Genomic DNA, 20,006 nt, shown 5'->3' with positions numbered 1-20,006 from the left:
TAGATGTTAATACAATTTCAATAAAAAAGTAATATTCTTATGTAAGTGCAAAAACCTTATGAACCCATCTAGATGACCCAAATACTGATACATAATTGTGCATGTGCAGTGCTGCTACTTAGAGAGTCCTGCTGCAGATTTTATAGCGCTATAGCGACCTGATCTCTACTGTACATCATCAAGAGCTGTTGTGTGCTCACATAAAACCGGTTATGTAAACCGGTTGATGCTGACCTAATTGTGGCTAAATGATTATCAGAACAAGCAACAAATTCTTCTTCTGCCTTACATTCAACACCAACAACAGGTTGAGCAACAGCCTATCGACATGCATCAAACGAACCCCTATAATGTGTTTTTCTTCCTCCGTGCAAGAATGTAAGGAAACGATTACACGGGCTGGTATTTGTAAGTGTTCCCATATGGCTGAGGCACACAGTTTACATCAGACTGCAGACAAATCTCCACTGCTCAAAGCATACAGATTGATGGAGCAGACCCATGAATGATTAACAGGGTACTGATGGTGACAAAGGGCAGGTACTGGAATGCAATGCATCAGTTTTACAATTCTGCATGAATCTTAAAATGTATGTAGATGCTGGGATTTTCTCTAAAATCTAAAGAAAAAAAAACAGAAAATACACCATGCATGAAGAGAAGTTTCTGTCTTTCTTAATCGAATCTCATATTATTTAGAAATAAACCATATGTGATCAAAAAGAAACTGTTTAATGCAATCAGCACATGCGCTTTATGGATCCATCTACTATAGGATAACATCATTATTGTACAAAATACAGTTAGCTCAATAATTTGCAGGGCAAAAGACACAATTTTGTGATTTAACCTCAGTGGATTTTAACTCAAGCAGTCAATGTGCAACTGAAGTGCAGACTTCAGATTTATGTAACCCTCCCAAAATCAATATATTAAGGATTTAAAAAAAAAAAATGCTGTGTTTTTTCCCATGAGATGCTCAGTTAGGCCTTTACTGCAGCCACCTTCAGCTGCTGCTTGGTTGTGAGTCTTCATGCATTCAGTTGTGTGTTTAATAACTGAAACACATGCTCTGCTGGGTTGAGATCAGGTGACCGACTTGGGCATTGAAGAATGTTGTTGCCTTGAGAAACTCTTGGGCTGCAACATTGTCATTCGTCTTGAGAAAGTCTTGTGTAGCTTTTATTATCCACACAGAGGCAAAACTAAAAAAAGTGTGTCTTTGTCCAACAACTTATGTATATTCATTAGTTTTTCATTAATATTCATTAATATCCAAGACAGCACAGCCTTAGAGTCCAAGCTCGTTCCTGACTAATGATTCTTATCAAGCGGAAGTCACATAAGCTTTTGACGAAGTCCACTGGAATTCAAAACAGGAAAAGCAAAGAGAAGGAAGGACGATGATCTCCGTCCCTGACTCCATCTATGGTAATGATTTTTCTTCCTGTTCTCATGACGTCCTTCAAAGACATGCAGACTATGTTGTAATCATTTTGCGTCCTGTTCCCACAAACGCCTTCAGAGACTTGCAGACTCCATCTCTCCATCACTCTGTGACATCGAAGCAATGGAAGTCCAAATATTAGTGAATGTCAGTGTTATTACAGTTAAATGGTTGGAAATGGAGCCCCCCTGTGGCTATATGCCTCGCACTGCAGAGGTGATAAAATCTGCCATTGTTTACTTTGCTGAAAAACTAAATTCACTGGTGTTTAAGATCCATCCGTGAGAATATTTAAGTTCATCCAAGTCCTGGGTTTGACTTTTTCAAGTCATAAAAATTGACTGCTTTGCTAAACTATCAGCACTGAAGCAGACTTCACTCAAGTAATCTCAAATATTCTTCTTTATCCTGCAGGCAAATAAGAACAAGCAGATAAAGCTCCACGGACAGAGACTCGGTGATGAGAAGAAGGCAGACAAAACCACAGGCATAAGTGAACACAAATGACTTGTGATGCAACAGATAAACCTGCCTCCTGACTGACAGCCAACCCTCTGTTAGTTCTCTAATGATTACTGCTTCTTGAAGGAAAGAAGTTCAAAGAGCCTGCAATCCAGTGGTTAAAGGGAAAAACAGAGAAAAATATGATGCAGCACTGTTCTTCGCAGGTCGAGGCAGTCTGACCTGAGCTCTGAGAAAGCAGGAGAGGGAAAAGAGCAAACATCAAAGAAGAACGAAAGAGGAAGGAAGAAGGAAAAGAATACAAAAAGATGTGAGAAACAAAGAGAACTCTGGCAGTGTGCAACAAGCATCTCTGCCTCTCATATCGAGGTCACTGTGAGTCGAGCCAGGCGGTCCGTGATCCACGTGTTGGTGGGGAAGCTGTGAGAAAGAGCTTGGTCCGCAAACAGAAGGAAGGAAGGAAGAAGAAGAAGCAAGATCAGATAATCACAGTGCTGCAGTTGCTCAGAGTTAAGACAGAAAACTAAATGTTTATATATACTTTTTGAGACAAAAATGCAGATTTTATTTATCTGTTTCTGGATTTTAACAAAATTAAAAGAATAATACTGAATAAAAATATTCCAGAAAAATTGTTGTGGTAAAAATTGGTTTCTTTTAATTGGGATTTTAATAAGAATACAGAAACAAACACTTAAATTACACCTTTTTGTTTAGTGTTAAGTATTATGGCATGTTATTTTAAACATACTATGAAAATTGATCTGCTTCAATAATATTCACGCTGCAGTGTCTACATTGCAGGGGATATGTATGGATTACTGACTAGCAACCGCAGGCACAGGGTGAGGCCCGGCTACACCTGATTGTCAACTACAAAACACACCGCATACAGAAAATGATCAAAATGAGACAAAATAGTCACAAAAAAATCTAAATAATCTACAGAGATCAAAGAGCTCTGAAGACATCACCTGAAGGTCCCAAAACAACTACAAAGAGAGGCAGAACATCTGCAAACATCTGCCACATAAATGTTTAAAAAGACAGAACATCTTCATATTTGGGGGAGACCTTTTAGATTTATAGGTTGTTTATCGAGTGAAATTCCCAGTATTTAAATGACCGTATATTACAGTACAGTTTGTATTCACTGATGTGTGACGCCTCTATGCAAAGACGGGCTTGATGCATTCAAAAGATACCTACATCAACTTGAAAGCTATCGGGCTGCCGGTTCATTTCCATAGGGTCATATGACACACCCGCCACTGAATTGCACTCTATTCACCCTGACTTGACCCGTATTTGGATTGAGGGAAGTCTGCAACCTTCTGGATTCACTTATTTATTATTTGCTCAGACCACCTCAAAATGTGCAGTTTCTTCAGCATCAAGTGTTGCTTCATTTATTTCAACACGCTCTTCTTGGTGAGTAATAGAGCAAATCTATTCTATCTAATTTTGATGAGAAGTGATGATTGACAGCACTGATTGGTGATATCATAGAAAGATTAGAATCAATAAAGAGCAGGAGCAGTAGAGGTAATGAAAGAATAAAGCCAAAATTGAATCACTCATATCTTTTTAGAAGTCCAGGAAACTTTGACTGCATGCCGGATTATCCAAGGGAAGATACACATGCAACAAGAGACTTGATTTGCCCTTCCAAATTTCCAAAACACACTCATATTAAGCCGTCTTGTGGGGTTGTAGCAGCTGAGCTGAGCAAAGGGAACTTTAACAAATTTAGAAGCTAATCAGTATCATCGCCAGATAAACCTGCACGGTGTCCTGTGCACGCTCCAGAAATTTTATGCCCTAAATACTAACTGGTGCATGATGTGTAACCCACACAGAGTAACCTTTATGAAATATATCTATTTTAAAAAATATTTCAAGAAAAATGTCATACTTTTGAGATGTATTATTAAGGTTGATAACTTTCTGTGCCAGCAATACACACATTCAAATTTTATGAAATGCAAATAACGCCGTGTTACGCTGAAGATGAGGATGTCACACACTGGTAGGCAGTCAGTGAGAGCACACAATCCAATTACAAAGCTGTCAAAGGGAAAAAATCCAATAACAGGCAATGGTCGTATGATTATAAAGGACAAAATAACATATACTAACATATACTAACACAAGTGCTCTTGAGCTTTAGGGCACAAACTGATGGCCAGAAATTCTCCTTCAAGATTTTCTGGCCAATTCTGTACAGTTCCAGCAACTCGTCCAAGTCCTGAAGTAGCAACAAAGCCCCAGACCATCACGCACCACCACCATGTTTGACTGCTGATGTGATGTTTTTTTTAAATAAAATGTTGTGTTATTTTTATGTCAGATGTAATGGGACTCAAACCTTCCAGAAAGTTTAGCTTATGTCTTGTCAGTCCACTGAATATTTACCCAGATTTTCTGCCAAATGTTAGACGAGCCTTTGTGCTTCTTCTGTTCTCTGTGGTCAGCTGTGGTTTTCTTCCATGAATGCCATTTTTACCCAGTCTCTTTGTTATTATTGAATCGTGAACCTTGAGCTCAGCTAATATAAGTGAAGCCTACAGGTCTTCTGGGTCTTTTGTGACCTCCTGCATGAGTCACCGATGAACTCTTGGAGTAATCTTGGTAAGACGGCCACTCCTGGGAAAGTTCACTACTGTTCCAAGTTTGCTTCATTTCCTGGAGTCTCAAAGCGTTAGAAATTGCTTTTACTTTTTAACATAGGGACAGGTAAGTTTATATTAAACACTGAAACATGTAAATGTAACAAATAGACAAAAAAATAGATTAGATTAGATTGACAGGAATGAACAAAACCACCCTCTTTTAATTTAGTGTTTCCATGTAAATCACTACATTGCTGTCCTGCTGTTAAACTTCTTTTTCAGCTGTCTGGGGTTGCCCTCATCACTATAGGAGTGCTGCAGTACTCGACGTATTCAGATATCGGCACCTTCACAGGGAGCAACTTGTCTAAAATTGCTATAGTCCTCATTGCAGTGGGGGTCATCATAGCCTTCGTATCCCTCTTGGGCCACATTGGTGCATTCTTTAATAGTTCATCTATGGTTGCTTGTGTAAGTACTGTAATGAAATTAAATGTGATTAAGTGGAGATTCTTTCCAAAAGCTTTTTTTAATGAGCACTGGAGATGTTCTGGAGATCTCTAACAGCGTTCACTTTCTTTATCTATAGTTCATCTGCATCCTGACAGTGATCATCCTCTTGGAGGTCCTCACAGGAGCCGCCTTTTACATATTTCGCAGTAGGGTAAGACATTAAAATCGCACCAGAAAGGAACTACTTGAGATCAAGGTCAAATTTTACCATTAGCAGTGGTTCTCCAGTCATAATATCAGTAGCATTACTTAAAATATATCTAAGTTCTAGAGTCTGTTCTGGTTATTTTATCTGATTTTCTCTGTAGGCCGCCCTTCTGCAGATGGCTAATGGTGTCAACGCCAAAGCACAGGAAGTGATTAACGACTACAGCCCTGAGAGGAGACATGCAATTGACAAAATTCAGGAAAAGGTGACACGCAGAGCCTACTGTAATGTTCTGTATATTTGAGAAACACCTGATGGATTGGAGGAAGTGCAAAAAGCCCTTAAAGGGACTCTTCATTTCCTCTCTCGATGGGAAAATGATGCCTGGTTTAAATTTCTGCTGCAACATTCAGATGAATGTAGATGAATCTGGTGTAAACATGAAAGCGTGGCTCCATCCTGCATTGTATCAATGATTCAAGCTCTTGGTGGTTTAATGCAGCAGAAAATACTTTCTTCACCCTCTTAGTACCAAATGAGTATCATTGCTGAACATCTCCATATCATTGTGACCCACAGTGTACCCACCTTCTAATGTCCACAGTTTTCAACACGACATGCTCATATTTTGTGCATTGCTGGATGCCATTAACAGCAAAAGCTGATTTATTTTAGTTGAAAAACGGGTCAAGGTCAAGGCCGAGGTCACGCCAAATGTGAAAATCAGTAAAAATTTTATATTACTCACAAATTTTTTATGGATATTATATGGTTGTTATAAAAGCAGGCTGACATCAGCATGTTGTAATAAAAACCTCATAAAACATCAAAGGTTTAGTACTGCCCTGCTACTCGGGGGGAGTTGCTCTATCTGAGTGCTCTTGTTTACAGTCAGATTAAGATGACTAACTTTAATATAAGAGTGTGAAGACAATCTGCAAAGAGTGAGAGGGTAATTAACAAAGACCAGCAATGAGAAAAATGCTGCAATTACTTAGGGAGTTTAAGTTTGAAGGCTTACATCTCAGCGTGAATCTGTACCATGAAGAATTAAGGCAGCTCTGAAGGTAAAAGGAGGCCCAACCCAATGCTAGCAAGGTGTACCTAATAAAGTGGCTAGTAAGTGTAAATAACACGCCTTCAGCATCTGTGTGAAAATTAGTAGTTAAGTAGACAAACTGACTTTCTACAAAGCAACACTTGAAGAATATTTATTGTGAACCACAAATAGTCACAACCAGTGATTAATACAGCTTTGGTGCTTCACTATCACAGTGTCGTTATCATTACAGTTCAAGTGTTGTGGTGCGGACAGCTATGCCGACTGGTCCCAGAGCGCGGGCTGGGAAAAGCACGACGCCGTGCCAGATTCCTGCTGCGTGGATAAAAGTGAGGGCTGTGGACAGGACAAGGAGAAGGCACATAAAAAGGTCTGACAGGAAAACATTTCAAGCAATTTTCATCTATTTTCCGCAAACAAATACTGTATTTTATGACCGTGCGATCCTCCTCAGGGCTGCCTCTGGGCAATCAGTGTCTTCCTGTTGAAAAATCTGGTGTGGGTCGGCGCTGTCTGCATTGCTCTTGGAGTCACGGAGGTAAGCTTCTGCAATTTCCCCTTGCTCACATTTAAGTGTGAAGCAAAATGCTCACATTGGAAGAGCAAATGTCATATTACTGTAAGAAATGATCATTTTAAATGCCAATCCAGTACACTTACCTACTGATTAACTGTGCAGGAGCCAGTGTGAGCCCAAAAGGTTCATTTCAATCTGTTTTAGGTGGAAAAAAGACAAAGAAAAATCAGAAATGTCAAACATCTAAAGATACCCTAAATGTCTCCACATAAAAATAAAAACATGTATACTGGATTAATTTAGTAATTTAGTTTCCAGCAGTAGCAGATATTGTAAAGAATATTTAAATAGCAGAAGATAACTTGAATGATAATAAAGCCTGTCTCATCCTGACTGCCTCAGGTGATGAAATGAAGAAATAATTACTTTTTTCCAGAACAAGAAAATAGCCTTTTGGGTGTGCCATTGAGTTCATTTGCTGCCAGTAACGTCTGACCTTTTCCCTGTTGCAGGTTTTTGGAGTATTAGTCGGGGTGTGCTTGTGTCTGGACATTAAGCGAAAGAACTACGAAAACATCAGCTAATGCATCATCACTGCTCTATTATCTCTGGATGCTCGACTGTGTCTAGAAAGAAATCTTATCTACATACTTGCTATAATTGCAGCTGGTATCTAACAAAGAGAAATTGATCTGCTATAGTGGTGAAAAAATCTATTATAAATTAAAATTCATGCTTGCTATGCACATAATTATTAAACATGTGATCACTTTGGGGTTTTGTTGTGTTCTTTAATTAGCTTTTAACAATTAAAAGCGTGTGTTGTGATTAGAAGGTTACATACACTCATCATGGGCATGAATTCTTTCATTTTAGGCTTTTAGTTATATTTTTTGACTGTTCTTTTCCAGGTTTGAATGATTTTACAGGCTATATGTCTAATGTCTTTTAAAAAATGAGAATTAAGTGCGCTAGTTTGTCATAAATTGCGAAGTTTGTGAGGACCCAAATACAGAAAACATAGAGGCAGATGGTGGTGAGCTAATAGTGAAACATTTATTCAGGCTAAGAACCAAAATACAAAATGAAGCATAAAATACAAAAGGAAAACTGAAAGCTGAAGTAAAATAGGAAGTGATAATTACACAGGGTGGACAGAGACATATAAATGAACTTCAGAAGGAACTTGACACAGGAGGAAGAAAAAAACACATAAACTTCAAAAGGAATTTAGAATAGAGAACAAGACTAAACACACTACGAGGATTACTACCAGAAATAATATAATCATTACGCAATGTTGGGATCGCATAATAAATAATAAACGAGAGACCATAAATTCAAAACACAAGGTCGACTGACCCAGGGCAATGACTTACAGCTGGATCAACGTTTCCAAACTTTGGATCCAGTTCTATGGATGGACAGTCTTTATTTGCTCGTTTTGTTTTTGGGTGAATTGGCCCTTTAATGAGCAGAGAGGGCAGATTAGTTTGGTAGCCATCCTGAAAAACTATTTGTGACACAGCAGACAAACACCAAACTGTGATTACATGCCATTTAATGTGTAATCGGACATGTAGAAAAGAGCAGACTGTGATTTAATGTAAGAGCCCGACCAATTCTGTCTCTGCATCTGGAATAATTAACAGTTGTGCCTGACAGCACTGCTGTGCCACTTACCCTGTGAAGCTACTGCTATACAAAATAAATGAAAAGACTCTCACAAACAGCTGGAGGAAAGAAACACACTTTCAGCTCAGTTTCAGGGTTTTTTTTGTGTTTTTTTCACCTCTTTGTGATGTCTAAAGACAAGTGTTGGTGCTGTGGATCCCTTTACAAAATATAGGCATAAATACCATATGTCTGCCCCTCTGGTGTTTGAACTCCTGTTCTCCTGACCTGACTTAAAACAAACAAACAAACAAACAGGAATCACAAGGAAGGTGCATTGGACAGGAAAATAGAAGATTTTGCATGGTTCCTTTGTAGGAGCTTCTCAGTCACTGTGAATTAAAGTACTGTGTCATCTTTCATCTGAAACATGGGGTGAAAAAGGCTAATACAAGTCTGGTAGACGATTTCCAAGGTGTGGATGTCTACAAGAATGTGATTCAAATGCTTTCAAAAAGTTATGTGTTTTTATTGTAATACCTGTACTGATTTTACAGAATCGTAACTGGCATGTGTGATCCATACACTTTTAATTAAAAAGACTAAAACTAACACAAACTATAAAAAAAAAAAATACGAAACTATAATAGCTCGAATGGTTGTGCTGTCATCCTCAAACACTCAACCATTTAGCAGGCAGATAGCTGTCCCTCCCTGAGCCTTGATCTGCCAAAGATTTCTTCTTGTTAAAACTGAGTTTTTCCTTCCCACTGTCACCAAGTGCTTGTTCATAGGTGGTCATCATAGCCTTGTTGATTGTTTGGGGTCTTTTATTTATTATTTAAGGGTCTTCACCTTAAATTATAACCCCCTTTAAGGTGACTGTTGTTGTGATTTGGCTCTATACTCACAAAAATTGAGATTAATTGAATTTCAAAACAAACAAACAAATAAAACCTGCTGTAGGTGACTCGAGGACTAACGGGGCCCTATTTAGAGTAGGTTTGGGGACAGTGCCACAACCTACTTCAAAGACTTAAACATTATAAATGTAATAATAGCAAAAACAAAATTTGGTCTATAATAATATAAAGAAAGCCATGCCACAGCAATGAAAAATGTCAAATTATTTTCATTTTTACAACTTAAACGTAAGTTGAACAAAGATGATTGAGGACATGGCACTTTAGGCTAAGTGCCATGTCCTATTATATGAATACATATAATAGTTTTCTGTAATAGATACAGGCGGTTAATAGTGTAACACAAGCTTTTAGAAATAATCTCTGGCCTGTTTTTTACCCATATTATGGTGTGTTCGCTCATGGGGAGTATAAAAATAACTGTTAAGTATGGCAGTCATCGGCTGACAACAATTTAAGCAACTAAACTACATTTCCCAGAAATCCCGTGAAGGGGGAAATGTGTCCGTTGGCAAAATTCGTCCGCCTCCCGATAAACTTATCAGCGGGGAGAGTAGCATGCGTGATCCCGATAGCCAGAAGCAAAACTAACAGAGGAGCAGAATAATCGAAAACATCGACGCTGAAAATACAGGTAAAAACACAGATTAACTGTAATGTAATTTACGGCCTCGTTAATCCCACTTAATCCCTCGTATCTAACTTCGTTCACTAGCTAGCAGGCTGTGTGCAGCGTTCAGTCCACTTTATAAAAATAAGCCCAGTTGTAGTACAGTCGACCAAAAAAAAAAAAACCCTTAAATAAACTTTGACATGAATTAAACTAAGAGGAGATGATTGCGTAGGCTTCGTTGAATATAAGCTGGGGTGATTATTTGTAGAAATATTTAAGTACACTTTTAAATAAATGTTCTTTCCTTTGTTCTTTCTTCCAAGCAGCATGTCAGATGTTTTAATCCAGCGGATAAAGGAGCTGGAAGCTGAGTTGGAGAAGCTCAGGTCCCAGCTGAAAGAGAGCAGTGAAACTGGAGATGTTGAAATGTCATCCAGTCCATCCCTTAATGAAGACTGTAAATCTGATGGGAACACTGGCAGCAGCAAAAAGGAGAGAAAGAAAGCAGGAAAAGATCGCCCTTTTGACTTCTCTGCACACCCCCGGCGCCATGTGGCTCTGCGGCTGGCTTACCTGGGGTGGGCCTATCAGGGGTTTGCAGTCCAGGAGAACACAGACAACACTGTGGAGGCCAGACTCTTTGAAGCTCTGCTAAAGACTCGGCTGATCCAGGACCGCCAGACTTCCAATTACCACCGCTGTGGGCGCACTGATAAAGGAGTCAGTGCTTTTTCCCAAGTGAGCTAGCAGAGATACATATTTTTTACTCATATCCTCCTTCTGTCGGATGCCCCCTTTACGGGTTACCACAGCTTATCATTGATCTCCATTTTAACCTGAAAAAACTCTGTACCTTAATAATATTAATAGTTTTTCATGTGGTTAATTTTTTCCCCCGCAGGTCATAACCATCGACTTGCGCTCCACGCAGCTTTGTGCCGGTTTGGGCATCACACTGCCTGAAAATGTTGACATCAGTACCAAAGCCGCTTCTTCTGCCACCTCTGAGCTTCCATACGTGAAGATGCTGAACAGAGTCCTGCCGCAGGACATCAGGGTCTTGGACTGGGCACCAGTAGCGGAGGGTTTCAGCGCACGCTTCGACTGTCAGTCCCGCACGTACCGCTACTACTTCCCCCGAGGATCTCTGGATGTGGCGCTGATGGCGGAAGCTGCTAAAAGGTGGGTGGAGAACACATGAAAGGTAAACACACCTTTAAAACTTAGCCCTTATTTGACAACCTCCTTGCATCCGGCAGATATGAGGGGACTCACGACTTCAGGAACCTGTGTAAAATGGACGTGGGCAACGGTGTCCTGCAGTTTGAGAGGACCATCTTATCAGCCACAGTCAAGCCTGCGCAGCCTCAGCACGCCTCCAGCACAGACCAGTATGACCTCTTCATATTTGAGATCAAAGGATTAGCCTTCCTTTATCACCAGGTACCAGGAGAGAGTTACTCTACACTGCTTTTCCTTTACCCTTCATCTCTTGCAAACATTTTTTAATGTGAAAGTTCAGATTTAGAGAAACCAGATCAGAGGATGTCAGATGCAGCATCTCATGGAGTTTAAGGTTGAATAGTTTGGTATTTAGTGAATTTTTGGTTATTTCCTTTTATGTGCTGCAGGTACGGTGCATGATGGCGGTGCTTCTGTTGATTGGACAGAAGCTGGAAGCCGCGGATATAATCAATCAGCTCCTGGATGTGGAGAATAACCCCAGGAAGCCCCAGTACAGGTGAACTGACTGCTGTAGAAGTGATTAAAATATTCAAATAAAAATAATATATTTATCATATGAATCTGTGTCATCTTCAGCATGGCAGTAGACTACCCTTTGGTGCTGTACGACTGCCACTTTAAAGGCCTGAGCTGGACGCAGGAGAGTGAAGAGGGGGGCTTTGTCCTGGCTGCACTGCAGCAGCACTGGACCCAGAGCACGGTGAAGGCCCACGTCCTGCAGGGGATGATCCAGGGCTTGGAAGACCGAGGTGAGAAGCTGGATAAGAGAAGTGAAGATTTTTAAGGCATTTAAATATTTAATTTAATAATAATTTCTCTCAAGTTATGTTTTACATAATTTTAGTTGTTTTGTGGTTATTTACTGTATTTTTTAAATTTTGTGATTTGTGTACACATTTCTATTCTCTTTTTTTGCCTAAATTTTGCTGTTTTATGCATTTCTGATTGTTTAGTGTCACAATGATAATATCGAGTCACGTTTGGGATATTTTGTGTCTACATGTGGTTGTCATACATGATTTCTGCATCTCATTTCGGTTGTTTTGTGTGTGGATATGAGCTTACAGGCCACTTTGTTAGGTACATGTTGTTCCTTTTACCTTCACAACTGCCATAATTCTTGTGTTATCCTGCTGGAAGTAACCATCAGAAGAAGATGAGTGACCATGGAAGACTGTGGAGTTTAAATAAGGGTCCCAAAGTGTGCCTAGAAAAGATCCTCCACACTATGACACTGTCACCGGTGTGAACCTTTGATAGAAGGCAGGATGGATCCATGCGTTTATGTGTTTACGCCAAATTCTTATCCAAACATCCAAATGTTGCAGCAGAAATCGAGACCCATCAGATCAAACAACATTAATCTAATCTTCTATTGTACAGTTTTGGTGACACCATGTAAAATGTACCCTCAGTTTCCTGTTCTTGTCTGAGAGGAGTGGCACTTGGTGTGGGCTTCTGCTGCTGTAGCCCATCTGCTTCAAGGTTTGACTTCTTCTACTGGAAAATCCCAGTAAAGTAATTGTTTCTTAAAAACTCAGTCCAGCTCATCTGCCACCAACTACAGTGTTCCCGCTTCTGATGCTCTGTTTAAACGTCAGGGCGTCTTGAATCTGTCTAAATATAATGATTTGCTCCATTGTGATTAGCCGATTAGATATTTGCGCTAACAACCAGTTGTACCTAATGAAGTGGATGTACCTGTATTTCTAGGATGTCAGTATTATTTTTTTTCTGGATCTGGGAATGCACCTAGTTGGGCCAGCCAGTTATCTGCTTTGACACGAGTCAAGATGCCTGCTGTGAAAAAACATTGTACAAACTGTCTCACTTCTCTTCATCCACAGGAGCTGTGTCCTCCAACCACTGCTGGCTGGTAGAAGGCAGCAGGCAGAGAAATTACCGGCCGCTCCTGGAGCGCCCGTGCTGCGAGAGCCTCGAGTCGAGGATAAATCATTTCGTGAAAAGAGGCAGACTGGAGCGCGAAGAAGGGGAGAATGGAGGCGAAATGATCCACAGGGGAAAAAGATCTAAACATTCAAACATTTCTTCAGAGACGCCAAAACAAAATATGGATTCACAAGAAGATTAATTTTCTTTAAACTTAAGAAAGGACTTGCAAGATGTATTTTGTAGTAGTTTTCAACCATAAATGTTTAATTTTCCCTTTATTTACTACAAACAGCGCACGGATATCTTTGACTCATGCTGGTGCGTGTTTTGCTTTAAAATAAACACATTTTGGAGAAAGCTGGACTCGCTGAGTTTTGCTTGACGGGGAACTAAAGCGAGGCGGAACCAACGCTAATAGAAATATGAGATGTCGGGTTAATTAAGAGGTAGCGCCTGTCAGGCTTAGCAGCTGGGTTGTTAACAGTGAGTAGAATACAGGTGAACTGTAAAGGGGGGCAGTTTCCAGCAGCACCGCTGTCTCCAGCTCATTTGTTGGGTTTCGTGTTGAGCTGGACCCGGTAAAAATGGCGTCGTTGTTGTTTGAGCTCCTTCTGACCTGATTTAACACCTGTGTTAGCCTGTTAGCAGCCCTGGTTGTTGTTTAACGCAACAGCTCTCCCCCTCTAGTGCTTCTGCTCTGCCCGGACTCCAGCTGTATATCCAGCCGGTTTAAGGACACTCTCTCTGACAAGGTAAAGCTAAAATTCCCTTGACATGAGTTTGTTTTAATCGCTGTGTCAAACCAACCTGATACTAACAAGAAGCCGCTCTCTGCCGTGTTAAATCGTGACCGAGTCGTTTCTTTAAAGGTTTTATTTTTGACCGGTGTTTAATAGAGAATAACCTCAAAGCTGACTTTCGGACCAGTCAAACCAGTTTGACTTTGCATAGCCGGGTACAATATGGAGAGTGTAGTTCACCTAATTCCACAGCAGGGGGCGTGTTATGAAACTTCAAAACCTTTTAAAGGAGAAGCTAAAGATATTTCAGAGTAATTAAATATCTGTTATTTCGTTATAAAGATTGTAATAACTATTTTTATATGTTTATTAACATGTAAAAGTTACCGTAGAGTGCAAAAGTCACCTCTCGTTTGGCATTGGCTTCATTTTTCAACATGAGAATGACCACAAACACATCGTCAATACAGTGAAAGCATAACTGGATAGAAAAAACATATGAGTAGGAACAGTATCAGTCATGGATTGGGCTCCCCGGAGCCCGTTCAACATGATCGAAACAGTGTAGGATCATTTTCATAGAAAACGGAGCAAAACGCAGCCCACATGTAAAGTAGAGCTTTGAATGTCCTTCAAGAGGCCTGGAGAACTATCCCTGGAGACTACTTAAAGAAGGTAGAAGAAAGATTACCTAAAAACCTTTCATTTTACTAAGAAAGAAGTGGGGTGGCACAGTACTATTTGTTTACTCATAACATTTATGGACTTTCTAGAATTTCTTACTGTGTCAGAAATTGTGTTATACCCAAACTGGCCCTTTTATTCCATAAGCCATAAAAATGATGATAGTAAATGTGTTATTTTGGGACTCTGGGTAAATACCAATATTTATTTATTCATTTATTTTATTTATTCTTCGCGTTTATTCTCCAGTTTGTGCTGTTTTTAATAAGTAGCTTTTTAAAGCCTTAATCAGACTATCTTTGAACATTAAGTCAGTGCAACGTTAATGTGACATGGCAGATAAACATCGTCCACTGCTATTAGTAAATGTCATCTTATTCTCTGATAGGCCCACAGCTGTCAACAGGGCCGTATCAGTGCATCACTAGTGTAATTACTTTACTTACTTTGCCTTCATGCATTTTTGTGTTTGTTTGTTTGTTTGTTTAAAGATGTACCTGGTGGGACTGACAGGAGGCATTGCCTCTGGGAAAAGCACAGTGTCTTCAATGCTGCGGGAGCTTGGATGCCCCATTATTGATGCCGATGTCGTGGCCAGGAAAGGTAGGTGGCTATCTCTCCCCTGCAAACTGTTGACACGGCGAACACAAATTCAACATGAAATACTGGTCAGGGGTGTCATCGAGCTGAAGCCATCTTCAGGCGGCACTCTCTCAGATAACCCCGGCTCATTAGGACGAGCGCTTGCAGAGAGAGCATGAATCATGAAGGATGTCTCTGCTGACTGCAGGGATGATGTTTTAGTTAGACAGCGAAGATTAAAAAGGTCACAGAACTAGGTGAAGAGTGCACAGCTGCATGTAGGGGAAATATAAGGCATTAGGCAAATTATTTCATTACACTCGGTGACAAGTCTGTTCCAAATATCATCTCAGCCTCTATTTTTAATGACCAGCTGGATTACTGGTCATAAATAAATTTACTTTAATTTTGAACCTGTTACATTGTTTAACTCATTCAAGCTTCCTTTTGTTGTCCGCAGTTGTTGAGCAGCGCACACGTGCCTATTCCTGCATCGTGCACCACTTTGGGCCAGGGATCCTGCTCGAGAACGGCGACATCGACAGGCAGAAGCTGGGCCAAATCATCTTCGCCAGCGAGGAGAAGAGGAAGCTGCTAAACTCCATCACCCACCCAGAGATTCATAAAGCAATGCTCAAAGAGATCCTCTTCTACTTTCTCAGAGGTGAGGGAGGAATCGTGTTTGGCACAAAAGCAAAAAGGGACGATTATCTGCTGTATTTGAGCCAAGGCTGTTTTGCAGTGTAGGTGGCGCAAGAGGCGAGACCAAACTTTCAGCTATTTGCAAGTCAAATGAATGAGATGTTTGAACATTATGATTAAAATGAATTCAGTAAGACACCCATGTCACTCTCTCGCTGCATTCAATTATTAGCGTCTCAAGGCATCACACATGCCTTTTAAATAAACTTCACAAACATCACTTGTTATATGATCTTAAAGCAGTGCCATCACACCTATATGTTGTGCAGACTGGGGCACATGGAGGTTGTGATTAAAATGCATGAACACACGTCCATATGTCTTGCACTGCAGGCATTTATCTCACATAAGAAATTCACTCTCACTTTTGTCAGCCTCGTAATAAAAAACAAGAAAGAAACAAGTTGGCGCCTTAACTTAACGTTGCTGTTTGCACCCATGAAACTTTGCGTTTATAGCAATACTCTCGTGGTTTTTGTGCTTTTCTTTGTCTCTTATTGTTACTTGAAGGGTCATAGTTGTAAACACTGTTGTCACATGGAGCCGGGTTAACACAAGGTTAAGTGTACTGGCAGCAGAGTGGCCGATTTTAAAAACAAAGATAAAACTATACTGTGGGAAAAATATGGAGAGGTTAAACACTCAATAGCTACTGTTGCCTTCTACACAGTAGCTTAGTATTAAGAGTGCTGTGTGACTGCGTGGGCACCTTAAGCTCTTTGGTCAGTAAGGCTTGAAAAGACCTGCTATATTAACACAGACACAGTGACTTCACCGGGTGGTTAGTGAAACCCTGTTGTTCTCGCACAGTATCAAATTGTCAGTCATATATTTTCAATTTCAGTTTTTTAATTCAATTTTATTTACAGTTGCCTCAAAGCCCTTTATATTGTAAAGTAAAGACCCAATAATAATACAGAGCCTGCTCTTATTCGATTTGCTCTGTTATATCCAATAAGATGTGAAGCCAACGATTGAGCTCATAAAGTTTTTAGTGATGAAAGAAGACGAGTGTTGTTTTTCTTCAATCAGAGGCTCTGATTGAAGAAAAAATAATATTGTCACAGTTCAAAGCGTCTCCAAAGTAGTTTCACTTGTCAAACCTATAACTATGTCCATCTTTTACATACAGTCTGTAATGTTGACTTCTTTCTCTCTCACTAGGGTACCGCTACGTGGTTCTGGATGTGCCGCTTCTTTTTGAAACCAGACGGCTCACTCGGTTTCTGAACCACACTGTTGTAGTTTACTGGTAAGCACACTGCTCATTTTTCCTGTTACCTTAGAGTCTCGTTTTGGGGCTGTTAAAAGTATTCATTTTTGAAGTCGTTAAACATTTTTGTTTGTTCTTGACAGTAAGTGGCCTTTAAAACCAGCTTTTTCTGCTTCCTATTGATGTGATTCACTGCCAGTGGACCTTTTTTAACAAGGCACAATGAATGCACCATAAATAACCTCCATCGTCTGTTCCCTTTCAGTGACCCTGCCACTCAGCTTTCGCGCTTGATGCAGAGGGACGGCCTGACCCAGGAGCAGGCTGAGCAGCGTGTGGCCGCGCAAATGCCGCTCAATGAAAAGCGTGGCTTGGCCAATCATGTTATTGAGAATTCAGGCAGCCGGGAGGACACCCACCGGCAGGTCCTGCGGCTCCACACAAAGCTAGAGGACTCCATGGACTTCCTCCTAGTCAGGGTCATTGCCATTGTTGCCACTGCAGGTTTGGGTGGGCTGCTGCTCTATGCTGCAAAGATACTTTTGTCCTAACAGAGGAAAGAAAGATGAGTGAGGGCAGGAGGTTTTTAGTCCAAGAAGTGGTCAAATATGAGGGTGTGAATAGAAACGGGCAAAAAGCAGGTCGGCGGTATCGATGCGATTTACTGTGAAATTAGTTTCACAGCACCTACCACTACAGCGCAGCCGTATGGCGTGCTCTGCTGACAGTTAACACGGACTTACATTACTGACAAAACTTGCACTGGCAAATGTGGTTTAGTGTGAAAGGCTTCTCTGTGCAATTTGTGTTGGTTTCACTCAGAGAGAAACAATTATATGAAGGCGACACAGTCAAGCCTCACTTGCTGTACAGCTCCTCCATCTTTGCTCATTTACGAGAGTGATTTTCTCAGCTGTGACGGAAGAGCGGAGCTTAAATTGCTGGTAAATCTTCATTTTTGTGTAGCAGCGCATGCTAAACATAAATAACCTTAAAAAAACAAGAAGTCCAGAAAGATTATTGAAAACTAAGAGATTTTATTTTGTTACACCTTTTACACCATATTAGATTATCCAATTTTTGAAATGTTTTACTGTTTTACTTTTTAATCTGTAGAGACATTAAGAGAGCAAAGGAACAAGTAAAAATGGTGAATGTCCCTAAAGCAAGCATATTAATTGGACGCCACCTCTCTCTACTTCTGTCCCCAGTGCTGAGTATGTTTTAAACTATTACACATGTCATAGAAATTAAATGGTTAAATCGGGATAATGTGACGCTTACAGAATATGTAAAGATTGTGTCATGAAGATTTATGAGAGAATGTATTTGACAATCCATTTTTAATGGGAACAGTAACAGATTTGCTATTTATCACTGTATTTTCTTACACTTGAAGTTCTCCTCTGTAAATACGGAGTGTGGGATTTTTTTTTCTTTGCACCTTTCAACTAAAATAATACATTTGTAATCTAATATGCTTAAGTTAAATAAAAACGATCCAGCACCTCTGTTTTAAAGTAGCTGGTATCAGATGCTGTCTGTCACTGTGTTTTCATTGCTTCATTATGTTTTAAATTAGGCCCCAATAATAGACACTCACTGGTCACTTTGTTAGGTACGCCTTGCTAGTATTAGATTTGACCCCCCTCTTGCTTTCAGAACTGCCTTAATTCTTTGTAGCATAGATTCAACAAGCTGCTGGAAGCATTCTTCAGAAAGTTTGGTCAATGATGGCATCAGACAGTTGCTGCAGGTTTGTCAGCTGTACATCTGTGATGTGAATCTACTCTTCCACCACATCACAGCTCTGGAGACTGTGGAGACCACTTGAGTACAGTGAATAAAAAAACAGTTTGAAGTTTTGTGATTTGACTCGCTATCCTGATAGCAGCAGATTCAGTTCAATTCAATGGTGGGTACCCTGTGGTCATAAACTGATGGAAATGGTCAGCAGCAATAATTAGGCCGAGGCACTGAAATAATGCTCAGTTGGCTTCAAGAGGCCCAAAGTGTGCCAAGCAATACTGTTCACAGTATAACATCGCCTGAAGTACTTATACAGGGCAGGATGGATTAATGTTTTTATGTTTACACCAAATTCTGACTGACAATAGTTTTCCAACCCTCTATTGTCCAATTTTAGCAAGTCTGTGCAAACTGTAGCCTCAGTTTTTTGTTCTTAGCTGACAGGAGTGGAACCTGATGTTATGTTTCTGTAGTCCTTCTCCAGTCCAACCATTTTCCTCTTACTTCTGTGTAGTGAAATCTCAGTAGATCCGTAGTTTGTGAAAGATTTAGGTTCAAAAGTGGTTTTTATTTTAAATTATTCACTAAGCAAAGCTAAAATGTTGGTATCCAAAAGAGCATAAAGGCAAAAGGTGTTGTCACCGTAAAATCAGCCTCAGGCATGCCTTTATTCATACCTCATTAGCAATTAGGCCCAAGCAACACAAGAGAATAGGCGTTCCAGAGTGGCGTGACATAGCATAATGTAAAAGCAAACGGCTGTGACATCAAAAATGTCCCTACACTTCAAGCCTGACAGGGGGATAACTCTGATGACATCATTATGACAGAATCAGGGAGATCCTTGAAAACTTCCTCATGAGCTGGGTTTTTCCACACACATAAAGAATTAAATATGTGTGTGTGTGTGGCGAAGACCATCAACATGTGTATCAAATCAAAACGTTAAATCAGATATGTGATACCAGAAACAGGAATTTTTTTTTTTAACCAATCAAAATTTATATGATTGTACAAAACTCGGTGACTAATCCTTGCTGCCCAAGCCTCTGTAGTAATGAATATAAATCCCATTGACTGTACTTAAACTGATCATCGTTTAATCGCATTTTTTTGGCCGGACACTTTGACATTGGCATTCCTCATGTAAAAGAAATCCCACAGGAAACGTGTTGGTGACAGGTCTTCAGGAGAAGAAATAATGACCTTATTTGGACAGCCGTGATGTCCTTGCTGCTGTTCACATAATTCAGGCCCACAGGCAGGTGTGGTGACATCATCCTGGCAAT

General features: G+C 40.1%; 3 protein-coding genes across 4 annotated transcripts; all 3 read left to right on the top strand.

Annotated features, from left to right (window-relative positions):
• Positions 1–2,594: 2,594 nt before the first annotated feature.
• LOC146512616 (CD63 antigen-like) lies at positions 2,595–9,554 on the top strand. The gene is made up of 7 exons (XM_085170578.1): positions 2,595–3,340; positions 4,804–4,992; positions 5,111–5,185; positions 5,343–5,447; positions 6,475–6,612; positions 6,697–6,780; positions 7,272–9,554. The coding sequence occupies exons 1-7, from the start codon at positions 3,284–3,286 to the stop codon at positions 7,341–7,343; spliced, it is 720 nt and encodes a 239-aa protein (XP_085026704.1). The 5' UTR covers positions 2,595–3,283; the 3' UTR covers positions 7,344–9,554.
• Positions 9,555–9,777: 223 nt separating this feature from the next.
• pus3 (pseudouridylate synthase 3) lies at positions 9,778–13,404 on the top strand. 2 transcript variants are annotated; one of them, XM_085170570.1, is made up of 7 exons: positions 9,778–9,930; positions 10,233–10,647; positions 10,811–11,091; positions 11,169–11,352; positions 11,541–11,650; positions 11,731–11,903; positions 13,002–13,404. In XM_085170570.1, the coding sequence occupies exons 2-7, from the start codon at positions 10,237–10,239 to the stop codon at positions 13,244–13,246; spliced, it is 1,404 nt and encodes a 467-aa protein (XP_085026696.1). In that variant the 5' UTR covers positions 9,778–9,930; positions 10,233–10,236; the 3' UTR covers positions 13,247–13,404. The 2 variants fall into 2 exon arrangements, with proteins under 2 accessions (XP_085026696.1, XP_085026695.1); XM_085170569.1 differs by having other exon boundaries at positions 9,779–9,930; positions 10,236–10,647.
• An 89-nt stretch (positions 13,405–13,493) lies between these two features.
• Positions 13,494–18,510, top strand: dcakd (dephospho-CoA kinase domain containing). The gene is made up of 5 exons (XM_085170571.1): positions 13,494–13,799; positions 14,963–15,074; positions 15,514–15,717; positions 16,920–17,007; positions 17,234–18,510. The coding sequence occupies exons 2-5, from the start codon at positions 14,963–14,965 to the stop codon at positions 17,517–17,519; spliced, it is 690 nt and encodes a 229-aa protein (XP_085026697.1). The 5' UTR covers positions 13,494–13,799; the 3' UTR covers positions 17,520–18,510.
• The last annotated feature ends 1,496 nt before the right edge of the window (positions 18,511–20,006 follow it).

The sequence above is a fragment of the Neolamprologus multifasciatus genome, chromosome 8 (assembly GCF_963576455.1).
Source record: "Neolamprologus multifasciatus chromosome 8, fNeoMul1.2, whole genome shotgun sequence".
Taxonomy (NCBI): Eukaryota; Metazoa; Chordata; class Actinopteri; order Cichliformes; family Cichlidae; genus Neolamprologus; species Neolamprologus multifasciatus.
Note: the sequence above shows the minus strand (reverse complement) of the source record. Positions and strands in the feature narration are given on the sequence as shown.

Coding starts and splice junctions, on each gene's coding strand:
- LOC146512616 (XM_085170578.1), top strand. CDS start 3,284: ATGTGCAGTTTCTTCAGCATCAAGTGTTGCTTCATTTATTTCAACACG. Junction 5,186..5,342: donor TTTACATATTTCGCAGTAGG/GTAAGACATTAA, acceptor TTTTCTCTGTAG/GCCGCCCTTCTGCAGATGGC. Junction 6,781..7,271: donor TTGCTCTTGGAGTCACGGAG/GTAAGCTTCTGC, acceptor TCCCTGTTGCAG/GTTTTTGGAGTATTAGTCGG.
- dcakd (XM_085170571.1), top strand. CDS start 14,963: ATGTACCTGGTGGGACTGACAGGAGGCATTGCCTCTGGGAAAAGCACA. Junction 15,075..15,513: donor CGATGTCGTGGCCAGGAAAG/GTAGGTGGCTAT, acceptor TGTTGTCCGCAG/TTGTTGAGCAGCGCACACGT. Junction 17,008..17,233: donor CACACTGTTGTAGTTTACTG/GTAAGCACACTG, acceptor GTTCCCTTTCAG/TGACCCTGCCACTCAGCTTT.
- pus3 (XM_085170570.1), top strand. CDS start 10,237: ATGTCAGATGTTTTAATCCAGCGGATAAAGGAGCTGGAAGCTGAGTTG. Junction 10,648..10,810: donor GAGTCAGTGCTTTTTCCCAA/GTGAGCTAGCAG, acceptor TTTCCCCCGCAG/GTCATAACCATCGACTTGCG. Junction 11,353..11,540: donor TAGCCTTCCTTTATCACCAG/GTACCAGGAGAG, acceptor TATGTGCTGCAG/GTACGGTGCATGATGGCGGT.